This window comes from Bombus flavifrons, chromosome 5, assembly GCF_040668555.2.
Source record: "Bombus flavifrons isolate JBK064 chromosome 5, iyBomFlav1_principal, whole genome shotgun sequence".
Classification (NCBI taxonomy): Eukaryota; Metazoa; Arthropoda; class Insecta; order Hymenoptera; family Apidae; genus Bombus; species Bombus flavifrons.
The window spans coordinates 11,960,653-11,978,927 of NC_138446.1; the positions used below are offsets into that span (position 1 = coordinate 11,960,653).

General features: G+C 37.0%; 2 protein-coding genes and 1 long non-coding RNA gene across 5 annotated transcripts; 2 read left to right on the forward strand and 1 right to left on the reverse strand.

Annotated features, from left to right (window-relative positions):
* Positions 1-25: 25 nt before the first annotated feature.
* Positions 26-2,587, reverse strand: LOC138179863 (zinc finger protein 346). Of its 2 annotated transcripts, none has more exons than XM_069113061.1 (6): positions 2,299-2,587; positions 1,808-2,004; positions 1,492-1,630; positions 1,388-1,417; positions 264-403; positions 26-193 (listed from the first exon to the last, which is right to left on the reverse strand). In XM_069113061.1, the coding sequence occupies exons 2-6, from the start codon at positions 1,994-1,996 to the stop codon at positions 26-28; spliced, it is 666 nt and encodes a 221-aa protein (XP_068969162.1). In that variant the 5' UTR covers positions 1,997-2,004; positions 2,299-2,587. The 2 variants fall into 2 exon arrangements, with proteins under 2 accessions (XP_068969162.1, XP_068969163.1); XM_069113062.1 differs by lacking the exon at positions 2,299-2,587 and adding an exon at positions 2,114-2,264.
* A 362-nt stretch (positions 2,588-2,949) lies between these two features.
* On the forward strand, positions 2,950-7,707 carry LOC138179858 (zinc finger protein 25). Of its 2 annotated transcripts, XM_069113055.1 has the most exons (2): positions 2,950-3,526; positions 3,933-7,707. In XM_069113055.1, exon 2 carries the CDS (start codon positions 4,059-4,061, stop codon positions 5,115-5,117), a length of 1,059 nt encoding a protein of 352 aa, XP_068969156.1. In that variant the 5' UTR covers positions 2,950-3,526; positions 3,933-4,058; the 3' UTR covers positions 5,118-7,707. The 2 variants fall into 2 exon arrangements, with proteins under 2 accessions (XP_068969156.1, XP_068969155.1); XM_069113054.1 differs by lacking the exon at positions 2,950-3,526 and having other exon boundaries at positions 3,927-7,707.
* Positions 7,708-15,018: 7,311 nt separating this feature from the next.
* On the forward strand, positions 15,019-17,955 carry LOC138179612 (uncharacterized). The gene is made up of 2 exons (XR_011173089.1): positions 15,019-16,529; positions 16,564-17,955. It is a non-coding gene; the product is annotated as an uncharacterized LOC138179612 (long non-coding RNA).
* The last annotated feature ends 320 nt before the right edge of the window (positions 17,956-18,275 follow it).

The window sequence follows — 18,275 nt, forward strand, 5'->3', positions numbered from 1 at the left end:
ATATTCATCTTATTACGTTATTTTCCTATGTCTGATTCGTGAAACCCCCGGGTACAAAATTGTTTGATAGCGATTGAACAAAATTCTTAGGATTTACACCAGGCTTAGGTTTTTTCCAATATGGCAAAAATCTTTTTTTCTTTTGAGTCCTAGCTTGTTTCAATTTACCAGTATGCTTTTTCGATGTTATATGCTACAATTAAACATAAATTATATCATTAAAATCTTAGTAATATTTATTTACCTTATTACTGATAACATACCACATTGTATTGCATCTGAGAGTTGAAGATTTTATTACACATGCTGCATGAAAGCGATACGCCTTTAGACACAGTGTTTTCTTGGATATTCATAGTTGCAGATGTCACTGAACTGCCAACATCTTTGTCAGTCCACCCACCTAAGCATCAATGTGCGATCAACACTATCTATGTATCACAACCGCTGAAGCGGTTATATGTGATAATAAATCAGCTTGAACACTACATTCATGCCATAGAAAAAGCAACCATTAATACAAACATTATTAACAAAAGACCACCATAAGATTTTAATGATGTGTATATGTATGTGCATAGTAAATTTTACCTCTTCAAAATAAAAAAATGTATTTATAATATATTATTTTATGTAAACTTTCTCATAAAAATTTTTGATTTCTCATTTGTGTTACATAATTGGGAAAGGTATTACAACTTATACCTGCTATTGAACATAAACGAAATGTAGTTAATAAATGGTTTTGTACAAGGAACTAATAATTGATTTTAATTCTATTATGATTTAAACACTGGATTATTTGAAGTTATTGTTTTATAGAAGAAAGTTAAGGATAGGAGTAAAAGAGAAATGTAAGAAATAGCAAAATGCATTTGCACATTACATATTACTGAAAGGGATACAGTGAAACTGAAAAGGAGCCAAATTATTTTGTAAACAATGTTAATTTTATTAATTATAATATGTAACTAATCAATTCGTTATCACGTTATTATTTTGTGGCGATATACTCAAAGACAAATCAGTAATAAACAATAAATATACAATTTCAATTTGGTTGAAATAAATAACAAACATAATAAATAAATAACTAATAAATAAATACCAAATTATGATGTATAAATTATAACGAACATGAAAGTATCACCAAGCATTTCCATATTGATTGGCAAATGAAAGCTTTTAGGCAGAATTAAGTCTCTATTAGCTCATAAAAACAAGTGGAAAGCAAAAGTAAGCAGCAGTGTTAAGCATGCAAATGTAAATAACAATAAAGAATAAATTAGTACAGCAACATTCTTTTCTATTACTTTATCCATACACAAAGTGCGACTACATTTAAGCCCATATGGTAGCGGCTTTCGTACCATATAACGTGTATTACCTCTCATAGCTTTCTTTTTGTGCCGGCTCCCTATAGAAAATAAAATTTATTTAATACATTAAAAACATACAAAGGTATGAAATAAATCTTACTTCGTAATATACCATTTAAATGTGTTTGAAGTTGTTGTATTGAGTTTAGACACACATTACACACATTGCATTTCAATCCATTTGTTTCTTCGTCTTTTGTAAATGCTACTTTGGTTTCTTCAAGAGATGCCATTATATTTTTGGATCTAATCTGTAAAACAAGCATATGTCTCTATCTGATCTGATGTTGTTTTGTTTTATATATGTTTTAAAATTCATGAATGATTCTTTTTATTGCATGTGTGTTACCTCATACTTCAACTTTTCATGTCTGTATTTAAGTGTCTTATAGTAGTATAGTATGATTCGTTGCTTTACTTGCACAAACCTGTTTAGCATGACGTGCTCCTTGTAAATGTGTATCTAATACTGTTTGACTGGTAAATGAAAGGTCACAATCATCACATCGAACAGGGGGTTTCTTTGTAGGTAAATTTCCCATTATATTATCTACTACTGCTTTGGTTACAGGATCATTCAGGCCAGGACTTATTACGCTTTCTGACGATACAGCCATTTTTGGAACTAAAAGTTTCATATAGAAATCAGCGAATTTATCAATGAATTAAAATTAAATTGTTATCAAGTTCAAATTTTATTTTACGATAATATAGGAATTAAAAGTTATGGTCACCTGTTATATTATGCTGAAATTGAAACGGTTATACTTCTTTTTAAAGTTACAGTAGGTGTGTACGAGATATATTAATTTCAAATAGAGGTTATTATTATTAACATTATGGAATATTATCAAAAGAACTAATATTGTAACATATACATATATATAAATTATCGAATTATATATTATATAAAGCGTACCTATCTGTTGAGCTTTGTATATCGGAATCAGATACACCACTGTTTAGTTTCTATATTAAACTTTATATTTTATTAATGAATTTCGAAAAATACTTAGAGGGCAGCAATGTTTATAAAGTTTATAAATGGGTTGTCTCTTTAACACTTTTGATACAAATTCTCGAGTTGGTTGCCTGCTTTTTTTAGGAACATTATATTCGGGTAGTAGCAGTTCCTCTATTAGTGGTTCAATATTACATTTGATAGGCCCCAAGAGTTCCTAGAATGTCGTCACTTAAGGCGCGTTTAGTAATTGTATTGTGAACTAAAATACTGCGCACAATTAATTTAATATAACACGTAAATATTTGAAACGAGATACACTTATTTACAACGTTGCTTTATTAAATCGAATTAATGCAACAATAAGAAATAGTATTTCAAATTACTACTTTATAACATTCTAATACTTGATAAACAATTATTTCTTTCTTATTAAATTTTGGTTATATATATATATATATAAAACCAAAATTTATATATATATATATATATATATATATATGTATATGTGTATATATATATATGTGATTGTTATTACACAGTATACAACTTTTACTTTTAAATGCGTCATATCTATATCGTATTATCTATATATTTGTTCAGTCTGCTGTTAGTTAGATTTGAAATTCTTGAACGAAGTATTTTATCTCTCAGCGAGATGGATATAAATTTTCGACTTAATAGAAACGAGATAAAAGATTGGAATATCTGCGTAAACATTTTACGTTCTTATGATATTTTTTTGGCTAAATACCCACTGAGTTAACGCGCAATGGGTGAACCGTTAAAGGGATTAAAGTTCTTTATATAGAGAAAGTTTGTCCATGAAATATGCATAAAATCAAACAGGTGAATAAAGCTTTGTGAAAGATCGATCCAATCAGCGGTTTTGGAAGTGCGATGTTGGTCGTGGTAGAGCGTAATATTGGCGGTTTAAGAAGGGCAGCCAATTAGAAAAGTTGACGAATATCGTCGGTCGGTACTTAGGTGCGTGTGTTTGTACGAGTGTATATAGGTGACGGTCGTGAAATATAGTAGCAGCCATCTTATATTTTGTGTCGGAGAAAAACAATTTGGCCGTAGAAATGTTTCGCGATTGTCCGTGAAGCCGCTCGAGAACGGGAGGCGTGCGCTCGATGAGGCGTGACGTTTTTCGACCCTAGCCCGGACCACTACAATAGCAAAGGTTCGTAAAATGCTGCTTTCTTCCTCGGCTATGGCAAAAGCGACCCCCACTTGCGAAGCGCTTACGAAGAATCCGGTTTCGCAGTCAAAATATTCCGCCGTTTCTTCCGTCGCTTTTTTAAAAATAGAGTTGCCCGTGTTGCTCACTGCTGGGTTACGTTCTGTTGACGACGGCATCGTGTCGTCTTCGAGTGGTTCGCGTAAAAGTTATGCAATCAGCTGATCATCCAGTTACCTTCTGTCACTTGTCAAAGATAAATGTCAAAGCAATTGGTCTAACCTGACACGCGTATATAAGAGTCGGACATGCATGATACCGGAATTAAGAGTGTATCTACATCGTTGAAAATTTTTCCGCCATAACGAGTGTCATAAATGGCGATTTATAGACATTCCCTGTCATGCAGGTGGATTGGTACGCAGGATATGAGCAGCTTGTCAAGCGCAACCTGACTCTGCTCCCCCATCAAGAAGCAGTGCAGCAGCAGGAGCCACAATCGCAACAGCTGGCTCAGCAGCAACAGACTGATATAATGACATCCATGTTTGAACAACAAATTAAAAGCGAACCCATGGGGTTTTATTCTGTTGCTTCGAGCCGTTCAGATGGTTCAAATTCTATGGTGAATTTGTCGGATGATCGTGAAGACCTTTCTCAGCAAGAAGGTCACCTACAACCCCAGCAACAGACTACGTTACAAATAAGTCAGCAACAGGGTCAACAACAAACTCAACAACAGAGTCAACAGCAAACGCAACAACAGGGTCAACAACAGCAGAGTCAGACTGTGCAACAAGAAGTTCCAAACCGTCAATCTACTGGACAACAAACTGTCAAAGAGGGTTCACGGTCAAAGCCACAGCCCTGTAAGGTATGCGGCAAGGTGCTATCCTCTGCTTCGTCGTACTATGTACATATGAAGCTTCATTCAGGCAACAAACCATATCATTGTACGGTATGTGAAGCAAGCTTTTGTCGGAAACCATACTTGGAAGTGCACATGAGGACGCACACAGGAGAAAGACCTTTCCAATGTGAGCTGTGCTTGAAAAGGTTTACTCAAAAGAGCAGTCTTAATACTCATAAACGAGTGCATACAGGAGAAAGGCCGTATGCCTGCGACATTTGTCAAAAACGTTTTGCAGTGAAAAGCTACGTGACGGCACACCGTTGGAGTCACGTTGCCGAAAAGCCGTTGGTGTGCGACAGATGTTCTCTCACATTCACGTCCAAGAGTCAATTCGCAATACACATCCGTACCCATACTGCAAGTACCACGTACGAGTGTAACATATGCGGACGTACCTTTGTACGCGATAGTTATCTCATACGACACCAAAATCGAGTACATCGTGACATGAATCAAAGCAGTACGAATCACAATCCATCTACGCCCCAGAGTACCGGTGGTGGCACTCCAGGTACAGGTTTCGAGAGTCCGGTTTGCGATTTACGCTACAGCGAAGGACCTTCCTCGTTGGACGGCTTAGCAGGTTCGAAAGGAGGGATCGCGGCTGAGATCGCGAGTTTAGCCAAGCAAAACAATCTTCAACTTCCTCTACCGTTGCTACATCCGCAGACTACCAACTAGTGTTTAGACGACAACGTGTCCGAGTCCCTACCGCAACATCAACAGTCACCGCAGCAAGTAGTATGTCCCACCTCGGCGTCCTCGCCGTTCACACTTAATTCACCAGTGTCTCACGAGCACACCACACCGCAGAGTGTCTACCAAACGACAGGTTCCTCCAGTTCGCTGGATAGCCTCAACTCCCAACTTTATCCGCAAATATCGTCATCCCCCATAGATTCATCGGAGTCGCATCATCAATCGCAGCAACTGCATCGCGGCATTCCTCCGCCAGGGCTTCACCCTGCTCTGTATCTCTACGCTCAGTACTCGAATACTACAAGCAGCTCTCCCATCCCGTACCCCGAATATATTCAACGCAACAATGAGTAAGTCAGTTTATGCCAGCAATCACGATTTTTACCACGAACGGAGTGACGATTCGCCCGAAACGCGGACTCTTTGATCGCGTCTCGTTTAATGGTGCTGGTTGAACAAAGTGCCTAAAGAGCATCCACTTTCTGGATCACGACGGATGCTTAATCACAATCGTCGATTAATCGTTGATATTAAACAATTTTTACGCACCGACTAATTTTCATTTCGATCTTTTAACAATGGAGTGGATCAATTGTGAATTGATTACCGTTTTGCACGTGTCTATCTCACTTACATACTTCTCGGTCCATTTAATGGATTATCTAAATACGGACGCTGATAAGCGTATTTTAACGAGAATGAAATAGCACCGTTCAAAGAGACGTGCACCACACGATCGACGAATCGATTCGTTTCCACGATCGTTCGATTTTCCTTCTTTTTACCAATCTGTCGTGGTATATCGATGTTAGCATAAACTAACGCGCGCGCGCGTACGTTTCTACGCGAGTTTTTCCAAGTTTCCGCACTTCTTGATTTACCTGTTTTCCAATCACATCTGCGAGTACATATACATATATATATATATCTATGTGTGTATATATATTATGCGCGAACCATTACACATACACATATTTATATTATATTTTTAAAGGAGTTTAGTCACTTGGATCTGTGATATAGATAGTAATTATTAACTACAATGTTTAAACTATTGGTTTACTATTTTGATGATATCAAAATGAGGAAATATAAAAAAAAAAAAAGAAAGCAATGTCACGGAGCGATGTAGCTATCAGAATTTAAAGGACATTGGTCTCTACCGAAGGTGTTTGGTAGACACCCTACTATTACTTTTACAAACAAACAAATATAAAAAACAGGAACATTACCGTTACTAATACTACTACTACTATTACTACTACTACTACTACTACTATTACTATTACTATTACTACTACTACTACTACTACTACTACTACTACTACTACTACTACTACTACTACTACTATTATTACTACTGCTACTACTACTACTATTACTACTACCACGACTACTACTACTGCTACTACCACCATCACTACTATTACTACCACTACCACACTATTAGTACTACTACTTCTACTAATACTATCATCCTCCCTCCACTACCATTTTACCACTGACATTTCCCCAGCTATATATTAGTCTCGCTATTATTACTACTACTGCTACCACTAACGCTACCACCCCACCACCACCGCCACTACCACCACCACTATTATTATTATTATTATTAGAAACACGCAAACGTTAGTTCATTTTAGCAACATGCATACCGCGTGTGTCGATAGGACCTATAATCCCAGTCGTCATGGTTTCTCTTTAGCCTTAAACCGTGGTTATTTTATTATTTTATTCTTCTTTCTTGTCCTTCTTCTTACTCGTCCTTCTACTCTGCTTCTTCTTCTTCTTCTTCTTCTTCGTTTTCTTCTTCCTCCTCTTTCTCCTTCTCCCCCTTCCCCTCCTCCTCCTCGTCATCTTCTTCTTTTCTATCCTTCTCTGTGACATTTCGTTTTAATCGTATCCCTTCGAACTAATTTTTCCACGTGCCCAATCTTTGTGCGTGTCTAAACGAATTAGAAACGTGTCCGAAGGTGTCGGTACTCTTTTTATCATGTAGGACTATTGTACAGCTTATGAATCAGTTCCATAGGTGTACTTACTTTTCACATATCGAAGTGTATTGTACACACAAGGTACATATTGTACATACGTATACATATACATATAGATGTATTATAAAACGATGAGCGGATGTGCAGATCGTACTAAGTACTAGGAATGTAATAGCAGGGCTGTTGATTTTTCTTTTTGACTACTGTTAGATATTAGTTTTTAGAGATTACGATTATTATTACTATTATTACTACTATCGCTATTATCATTGAATATTATTAACGTTCTGATTATTACGATTATTATCGATCTTTTCAACGTTAACGCCACAAAGCTTAGATACAACAAACGGGGGAACCATGACAGCCGCGAGTCAAAAGAAAAGAGAGGAAAGAAAACGAACAAAAAACGTGAGAAGGAATTTTCGTTTCATTTGAAAAATTTCGCGCACGGTCCAGTACGGTGTGTATGTTTGTTTTAACGATATACGAAAATAGATAATGGCGTGTGCGCGCACGCGTGCACGCGCCAAGCGATTTCGAATCGACAGCGCCAAAAAAAAAAAAGAAAGAAATAGTATACACGCGAGTTTTCCAAGTCGATCAAAGCGAATCGAAGAGTAAAAATTGGTAGGACGGGGAAGAAAGGGAAAGAAAATCGCGAAGTAAAAAAGAAACGAACGGAACGGTAAAGCAGGAACGAGACAAAACGTAGATATGATTCAAAAAGTGACAAGAAAGGAACAAAGAGAGAAAGAGAGAGAGAGAGAGAGAGCGAGAAAAGTATATTCGCGTTAGCGTGCCTCGAACTCCTTTGTATATCGTAGGGTCTGTCTCGGCGATCCTTTCTGTCTTCACGCTGAAAACAAGAGGAAGAACAATTCTCTGCGCGCGTATGCCTGAGGCTTTTGATTTAAAACGAGACTCGAAGTCACCGGGCAAGACTGATTTTTAACTCGCAAACGCTTGCGAACATAAGAAAGAACACACACACACACACACAAAAAAAAAAGAAAAAAAAAAGAAACGAAAGTAAAGAAAAGGGAAAAAGAGAGGAAAAGGAACGGTCTTTCTTTTTTCGCCTTGCGTTTTTTTCTTTCCGTTGGTTTTTAGGTACACGCGAATGTCGCACGTAATATTTGTATACGTATATATTTGTATTGATGCGAGAAAGGCGATAGGACAAAGTTCTGTTCGACATTCTTAGGTGCAATGAGAACGAGAGAGAGAGAGAGAGAAAAAGCGATGATCTTCATGTTGGCTAGTCATTGTACAGCTCTATGAGATACTAATCGTACTACTAAAGCTGTGATTAATAAAGCCTCCGTGCATATGTTCGCGCAGCTCCTAATTAGTATAGTGATAACGTATTTTGTAGCTTGTTACGATTGTAAGGTACACAGTAGATAAGCTCGTAGGTATATCTAGTAAAAAAAAAAAAGAAGTTGCAGTTCCGAATTGATCGGTCGATTTTTCATTCCGATCTCTATTTTTCTTTCTCTTCTTCTTTTCTTATTTCCACTTCTGTCCCTTCTATACTTCTCATTTATTTCTCGATCTCTTCTATTCTTTCTTTCTTCCTTCCACTTTTCTTTCCTCTTCGTCCCTTATTCCTATTTACACTTTCTTCTCCCGGTGTTCTCATTCTTATCTCTTTTTCTATTAAACGTGCCTTTCCGGTGCTGGACAAGCTGACGTATCATCACGTGAAAATAAGAGGAAAGGTTCGAAGGAAATGATAGAATATAACGAGGCTCGCTCGTTTCAAGTATCCTGCGAGTTGTTTTGTTATTTGAGATAGCGTCGTGAGTTTGTCCTTTTTTTTTTTGCCCCCTATCCGTTCTTTTTTCTCGGATTTTATCTCAGATTGTCCGTATTGTATCGTTGCATCGTTCATTTTCGTGAAGCGTACCGTGTGAAGGATCTTGTGAGAATAGATTTTACGTGTGTCGTTTATAGTTGTTTTCACGTAGCATTTTGGTTTTTATAGAGAGATGTAATTATTCTTATGAAGTTTCGTTTGTTGTTTAGGTTTAAGAGATCGAGTTTATTTGCGTGAAATTTGTGTAGGGTGATGAATCGGAGATTAACGTTTAGTAGCAGTATTACGTGTAATAATAATAATAAAAAATGATATAACATAAAAAAATATCAGTAATCTCGCAAGATTTCACGAAAATATTCGTCCATTGACGAACTGTACTACAGGAATGATGTCGAGCAATTTTTATCCTGACACGTTGCGTTCAAATCTTTTGTATAAATGGACGTGCTGATGGAAAATTTGTAGGGTTGACTTTCTTTTCTTTGTTTTCATCATCGGCTCACCCTTGAATTTATTTCTTGTTTGTACCCTTATAGCATAAGAGTTGAAATTTTAAATCAGAGAATCTCCTGCTTCATTTTGGCATCATGTATTTCTACATTTTCGTCAAACGTTAAATCTTAACAATGAGCGATTATTTTCGTAAATGGTTAAAGGCGATGCAGAAAATTGACGTTTTTGATTTTAGAAAACGACGAACCAACAACAGTCGCTCGATCGACAATGTCGATTTATTTCTCAACGATAGTACTGTACAGTACCGTATCGTGCGAACTTGACGAACCTGTCTTTTCTTTTTCTTTTTTGTTTGTACGGATGAAAAACGACGAGAACTGTTTCACATAACGCACTCTAGTAACACGGTTGGTAGATACGTCAGGAATGTTGTCCAGCATCGAAACGCGCAAACCTCGTATCTTCCGGATCAGTTTAACGATCTCAGTAATTTCGACCGCCATTCCGCGGACGTAAGTTAGTACGTAACACGAGAATTCTTATTTTCGTTCGTGACGTGTATATCAAAGATCCGTGTATTTTTCATAAGAAGAAGGGAGGAAGATAGGTCCTTTCTTTGAAAGAGCACGCGTCGGACCAATATGTAAGAAAATTTAAAAAAGTAAACCAAAAAATTGGGGAAAAAAAAAAAGAAAAGTAACAAGAAGAAGATCGATGGAAAAGAGCGTAACAAAGAAGAGAAAAAAGGGTAAAGGAAAGGACAGTGGACGAATGGCAGAGAGACAAAGGGCGTGGATGAATTAATTAAAAAACATCTCGCGCCTGGTATCATCGTACATCACATAGAAATACGCTGCATCTTTTTTCTTTTACTTTTTTCTTCTTTTTGTTACCTTCTCTCTTCTATTTTGTTAGTTCTTCTTTCTTGCTAGTTTTCTTTGTCTTATTCGTTAGGACGCGAGAAACACACGATTGGAATGTTAATTTCGCGTATAGCTGAGAATAGAAAGGAAGGGAAAGGTCGAAGGTGACTGGTCTCACGGATGTGTTCCTCGCAAAAATTTTCCTGGTCGAGCTTTTGTATATACATATATATGTATACACGTTATATGTAGTTGACCTGTAAAGGAATCAAAATGGGAGAGGGGGGGATTAAACAAGAGAGACAAATAGACAGATATCGTATAGTATATCGTAGAAGTGCCACCCACCTTCTAGAGAAGTCGCGTAGTTAAGCGATTACACGTAGCTATTTTTCAATCGAATCTCTTGAGGTCGTCGTCGGTTTAGAATTTTCTTTGTTATACGCGGAACCAGCATTCTTCAAAAAGCCGTCTCTTATAATACGCGAACCTGTCTTCTTTCGTTTAACGAGAGTCTTCTCTCTTAGCATCGATCTCTCTCTCCTCCCTTTTTCGTTATTTCTGTCTTTCTCGTTCGTTGAAACGAATTTTTAACGTTTAAAGTATTACTCTTGTATCCACGACCTGTGTATATAGTCTTAAACTTCTCGTCGTTCTTCTTCTTCTTCTTCTTCTTATATTGTTCTACCGCGAGTGAACGCGAGAGGCCGAGTGTCCGAGCTGTTAAAAATTTCGTCGTTTAAAACACGCTTCTTCGGTGTCACGAAGCTTGAATCGTTGTCGCTCGCGTTTTTCCTTTTGTCGTTTTTCTTTATTTTTTCTTTTTGTGTTCCTGCATCTTCCCTTCTCTTTTTTTATATGTGTAGAGAGAAAAAGATTCGTCGATCGAAAAGTTAGAGAAAGTAGCGACGTAGATGTATCGATTCATTCTTCTTCTTTTATACGAAAACGCGGAACAATTTTGTGCTGCGATTCCTCGCGTCAACTTCTCTTCGCGGTAATACGCGTTGGAGAACGCATCGACGAAACACGATCACCGCCATTTGTATACGAGAATTGTTCGAAACGAGTTATTAATTGTTGCTCCAAAGGAGAATCGAAAAAGGAAAGTCAGTAAAATGTTACTATCGGCAGTGGTGAAATATGGGTGTCTTCAGGAATAGCGATATTCCGTGCAATGTGATTATTGTGTTATCGAACCACGATATTTTTTACATGACCGTTCTAAAAAGAAAAAGGTGACTATAATTTATATATGCATATATATATATATATGTATACCATACATATATCTATGTATCTATGTGTATATATATATATACACATATGTACGTATTTGTTGAAAATATTTTCATTTGTATGCGATTAAAATTGCGTTCTCATTTGACGATTTAAATGTACATACGTTATCACGATAATTATTATTATATTATATTATATTATTATCATTATCATTATTATTATAATTATTATTATTATTATTTCGTGCTCGCCTGTGTCAGTATTATGTTTCTCATTCGAAATCTCGACGCATGCGGATTGGTTCGTCTCACTCGTGTCTTTGAAACCGTGTCCAAAGGGACGCTTTTTCGCCATCTGTTAAATATTAACGACGTTTGCGCCGTTCGATTCACGATTTGCCTTCTCGCGAAGTAAATCGTGCGTTTTCTAACGATTTCTTGACGACTACTTCCTCAAATAGAGGTTATTTCAAACGTACAATATATATTTGCATATTCGACGCATGAATGTCGACACGCTAATAAGATTTCAAAGCAAAGATGTATGGGTATTTGAAAGATTCAAGGATTTTTGTAAATTCGACTTAAGTATTTTAGGGAGCCGATCAAAATTTAAAGAGTCAGCTAGTAAATAATTTTATATATGTTTTTTTTTTTCTTTTTGACATTAAAACTATTTACGTATTTATTATGTGTTAGTTTATTTATCTATTAAGGAATATTATCCGATTCGATCGGATACATTCCGTACGAGGATCTAATCCATATCCTAAAATTTTTATCTTATACAATTTTTTAACTTATGAAAGTTATATTTAATCTCAATTGGTACTTAAAATATACTTTTCCTTTATCTAATTGTAGTTACGTCAAATGATTATATTTATTTGGAATTAATAATAATATCACGGTGTTTAAAGTTCCTGTATATCGAGCACGATGCTTTGAAAAGGCAATGTGGTTTATTTTGACCTTATAGTACCAATTGAGGGTTATTACTACCTTAATGATACCTTTACATAACACGTTCGTACGACTGGGCTAATGTAGTCTAAAGTATTACAGTATCGTGTTTAACACGCCTTCCGTAACGCTATAAATTATTTGTCAAATGATTTTTCAATTATTACGAAATAAATCTCCAACCAAGTTCTCAAAATCTCCTATCACTCGATAAGTATTTTCAATTTTATAATTTCTTTATTACGTTAATTTTAAATATTTTATAATTACGAGATCGAAACGTACTTACGGGATAAGAAATATTCAAAGTTTTAGTTCGATTTAAGATCAAACTTATAATATTCGTCATCTTGCGATACAGAGATACATGTGTATTCTTATGAAAAGGGAAATTCGAAATAAACAGCAAAAATTAATCGTCCGAGAAAAGATTAGAATTATAATTTTTGACGAGTCGAGTGTAATTTTGAGCACTCAAAAATACCCATGATCTAAGATGAGATATTTAGAATTTTTATTTTTAACACACGTCCGCGATGCTCGATACGTACTTTCAAATAGCCATACGTTTTCATAAATAACGTCCGGCGCTTGTCCTTTTGTACCGAGAATTTCACTGTTCAATGTTTTCATTGTAGAATGGCAAAATTCGATGGCATAAAATTCAAGCAAAATTTGTCGCTAGACGCAACGTTTATTCGTCAAACGACATAAATCGTCAATGATAATTAACATTTCTATTCGCGAAACATTGAGTAAACGGACATCGATAGACTGTCTTTATGATAAATAGAAAAGAATAAGGGAAAGAAAAAATAACAGTATTTAAAAAGGGTTGTTTCTACGCGACACTCGAATCATAATTGTCGTAGAGTTACCAAAATATACTCTGTTCTATTTGTTATTAGACGAGCTTTTGCATGCGATTCGAGTAAGATTCGAAAGAAAAATACGTTGATTTAAATAATCGAATTGATTTAAAGAAAGTTGATTGGATACGAAGAAATTGACCAATTTGAAGGAAATATCAATTCAAAGAAACTTTTTACGCGAATATTTAAACGAGAGCAAATTGTTCCAAATCGTAGTATTTCGATTGGAAAATTAAACGCTGACACTAGAACTACCATATTCGACGATGTGACGGGGTTCAGATTTTTTGTTTTTGCTAACAACAAGCAGATGCTTTTTTGGCAAGCTTGTAGTTATATGTATTTACTTATTTATTTACATAATCTCTTATGTGCATATATATGTATATAATATACTCAAGTATACATTGCAGTTATCGTAGTTCTAGTGTTAAATTGTTCAAAAGTACAATTTAGTTTTTCATATTATCAAAAAAGAAAGAATCAAATGTGTGTAAAAAGAAGGCAGAAATAACGTGGCTGATATGTACCGAATGATCGGTATAAAACTAATTGTAATCGGAAAGCTGCACATTATCTAATGATATTTCTCGTTGATTTTGATGAATTTTCCATACACGTGTATGACAAACATTTATAAACATTTTATTCGTAGATATACACGAACGAATACTCTATACGACCTAACAAAGTTTATCAGAAATAACGTGTCAGGGATATCGGTCCAAAATGTCCTGTAAGAGAAAATCATCATCGTCGTACAAATTTCCATCACCGACATTGATTTAGATCGTTTTAATACCGCGATTTATACCGACAAACTATTTTCAACGAAGAGAAGCGTACGAAAGAATTAGAAGACCATTAACGAGGTTTAAAATCGTCGCTCGATTTGTGATAAATAGTACGCGACGTAACAAACATTTTATGCAAACGATCGAAATCCGAAAATGATAAAGACAGAGTCGCGAGACGGGCAGTGTCTGGAAAGGAAATCTTTCATTTTCTACCTGAAACTCTGATCGACCATCGCAGTTAGATTTTGTCGTTAAACTGTGTCTCGAACTGCAGGACCCTACAGGTGGACGAACGTATTGTACAGAGACATTTTCGAGTCAGGACGATATGCACAAGAAAACAGCCTGCCATACGATCGACTTTCACGTCTTCGGTTCGGTTGTTCGATTTTTCGCATGATCATGATCGTACAATTCGTCCATTGGTATTTAACAATTTATTCTACTATCACTACATATCTCTACTCTATCAATTCCTTCACGATCGACGTGAAGGTTTTGCGAAAGATCTCAAAGTACGTGTTTCGATTTGCTTTCTTCTTTTTTTCCTTTCTCCCTTATCCGCTCGTTTCCGTGTTCGTCGTCAAGAAAGATCGGTCAGTCGAGAAATCGAGTGGATTGAGAATTCTTCGCAGGAAATACGAGCCGTGTGGAGATTCGTTAGACCGCACCGTGTTCTACCGGTGATCGGTAGATTTCGTCGAATCCCGATGAACGTAACTGGTTGTAATAGCTGGAGAATGGTGGACAAATCTGCGTTAGATATCGCGATACGACGTTACGTTCGATAGGAGCACTTTTCGATCTATGCGAGGATACTCCGCGAGTGATTCAGGTGCGAAGCGAAGATTTATTTTCCAACACCGCAAAGCTGCAAATCTTGCAAATCTCTTGATCGTTCGATTTTACTCGCTTCGATTTGCTTTTCTTACTATTTTCACGTTTCATATTTTCTCTCGTCCTATTCGAAATTCTGTTCGACACTATGAACCGTATATAAAAGTAACGAGCAATAAACCAACCATATTCCTATCCTACTTACCACGACCAAGTACGCACTATCGTTATGAAATTTTAAGGAAACGCTCTTAACGAGATAGACAGTGTACACGTTGAACGCGTTGATAACGACGAAGCGCAACCGAAAGTTACGATTCGAATCAGAATTTTTCGAAACGATCGATACAGGTCTGGATCAAATTTATAGACGCGGAACGAGAAAGTGAAAAGATATGGGACGATTCTGCGATCCATGCAAATCAGATTCCGATGCATTTATCGAAGGTGTAAAGGTACTAAGAACGTATATTAATAAAAGATCAAACGAAAGATGCAAATTTCTTGATTAAATTAAAAGAATATACGATTAAACAGAAAGAAAGAAATGGAAACGGGAAGGATCGCATTATCGTGGGGTTATTAGGCTAATAATAAAGTAATAAAAGCCATCGTCTGCTTTTATGTTTGTCGACTGGATGTAGACGTACGGCTCGAGACTCGAAACAGTTCCTGATCCGGGTTCGAACACTTTTGTCGGTGCTTTATCGTGCAGGCTGATCTCGGCCCTATATACACATTTGTGATACTCGGTTCCGCGCAGCCCTGGCTCGGACGTTGAATACTCTCGCTCGTCTCCTGGTACGAGCAGCGCGTGATGTAATTAAATCGACTTTCGCGGTGGGTGGAAGGTAGGTGCGGGGGATTAGAGGTGGATTAATCAGCGAAGACCGGTGGAAGGGAAAAGAGGGAGGAGGAGTAGTAGTTCGGTTGATAAGGGCCACGTGAATCGGGTGGGAGGGGAACGGATGGTATACGAATTTAATAAGAGCGAAATCAATCTCGATTTATTATCGAGGTCTATGGTCGGTCTATCTTTTAAAAGAGGGAAACGATAAAAGGTGGTAAGGGGTGTGAGGTGATGGATGAATACAAAAAAGCGGTGAGGTGAAAGACGAAAAGAATCGAGAGTGGGAGGGAAGGGGTGATGACGAGCCGAGAAAGAAGGAGTAAGAGAAAGATTAAAAATGATTAAAAACGATGCTCGCGTCGCTCGACATTGCGCCTGTACCATTTTGCTTCTTTAGCAGAGTACAATGCCATTTATTTTTATAATACGTTTACGTAGGATAGCTATTATTTTTATAGAGGTTTATCGTGCTACCAGTAAGTCTTATAGAGGCCTGCGAAATAAAAATAGTGTAGGATTTTTCACTAGGAGCCGCGGATTCCACGATATAAGATACATATAAGGTCACCTGGGATTTCTGATGTGACGACGAATAAGAGAGACACGCACTTCTAGTACTGGCTTTTATTTTCCACCACACGTTTCTTACGCACGTTCTTCGACGAGTTCCGTGTATCGAACGGAACGATGCTTGTTCAGGGACGATCCGTGATTCAGTAACAAGCAGCCCGTATTTTGAAGTCACGCGACCCTCGTGATATCCGCAATTTAGAAATCGAATTTCCTCAGTTCGTTGCGATTTTTAGAGAAACGGGAAAACATAGCAATAAAAGGAGACGAATAATACAATTCTTTGCACGAATGAAAACGCGACCGTGGCCGCCTCGACGATACTTTCGGGGATCTTGAACCGTCATTTTCAAACATTGACGATGGATTATCGTGGAGGCGATGCAACGTAGGCGAAAGTAACACGCGATATTTCTTCCGCTAATTGATGCTTCTCGTGGAATTAGCCTCGGATGAACGTTCGGGCAAGCCTCTTGGTGCGTTTCGTATCGCGATTTTCAACGCGGGTGTTCCCTGCAAAGAAAACATAGCAAGGTCGTACGTCGACCAACGTTTGAAGATACGTTTCGTTCTATTTTAAATATTACGCGAATATTAATCTTTGACTAATCTGCTCTACGTAAAATACGATTGTGCGTTTAAAAAATAAAATTTCGAATAAGATAGGTGGCAACAATTTAACGATCGGATAATTCGAGAAAGGCCTTCCCATGTTTCTACGTACGTAATTATACGAACTTGCCTCGAGAGACTTATCACGAACAAATAACATAATCTTCTAATCAAACAGCCATTAAAGCTAGTATAATGTACACACCTTGATGCCATTATGTCATATGAATAATTAAAACGAAGCTATATAGTCAAGCAGTGTCATGGACACGCGATACCGCGCGAGACACGTTGAAAACAAGCGACCCTCTCCGTTGTGCAGTGTTGCGGACGATTTTTCGTTCGAAGTGCACCGATATTTTTCTAAACGAAGTCTTGGTACAACTTGTCGCGTGTTGCGTCCTGTTTCAGAGACCTCCGTTTCTAACGTCTTCCCCAGTCGTCGAAAGTATTCCACTGATTTCTGTTCGAGTTGCCACTTTTAATAGGTAAAAACAGAATCTAACTTTTCGCAAACGCGTAAAAAGTATACAGGACATACGTACGCGCGTACACACACGTACACACGATTTAATTAACACCGGTATGGTCTACGATAAACCCGAGAGTGTTAAACCAAGAGCAAAGAGAAGCGAAAAGATGAATGAATAAAAATAAAAAAAAAAAAAAAAGAAAAAGAAAGATAGGAAAGAGAAGAACGAAGGAAGCTAGAGAGGAAATAAAAAAGGGATGGGGAGAAAGGGAGAGATCGATTGGCTCGTTAGGCCATAAGCATAGGAGCGTAAGATTTGTTATTCTTAATATTTTTCCTCGGATCGAGTCTTGAACGGTGCCTAAAAAGCTTCGATTAAAAACGGCGAACGAGAAATAAAAAGCAAGTTCTGAATTGCGTGTCGACGAACATTTTTTAAGAACACAGAGAAAAAGGGAGAAAACAGGGATTGTTTATCGGATTGTTGCGGTATGTTGTTTCGCGTTATCCTCGGCAAAGAATAAGGAAAAGCAAGATCGTACGATTCGAAGTGGGTAAGAGCGAATTAAAAGAAAGGGAGGGAGAAAGCAGGAAATTAATAACGGGGAGAAATAAAGATGGATGATCGATTCATCGGAGGAACAAAAGATTCTGATACGACACGACGATAAAGATAAGATATACCTATATACATACCGTCGATGCGTAGAAAGTACCGTGTCATATATATATATATATACATATATATATATATACATATACATATTATATATAACAAAAATACG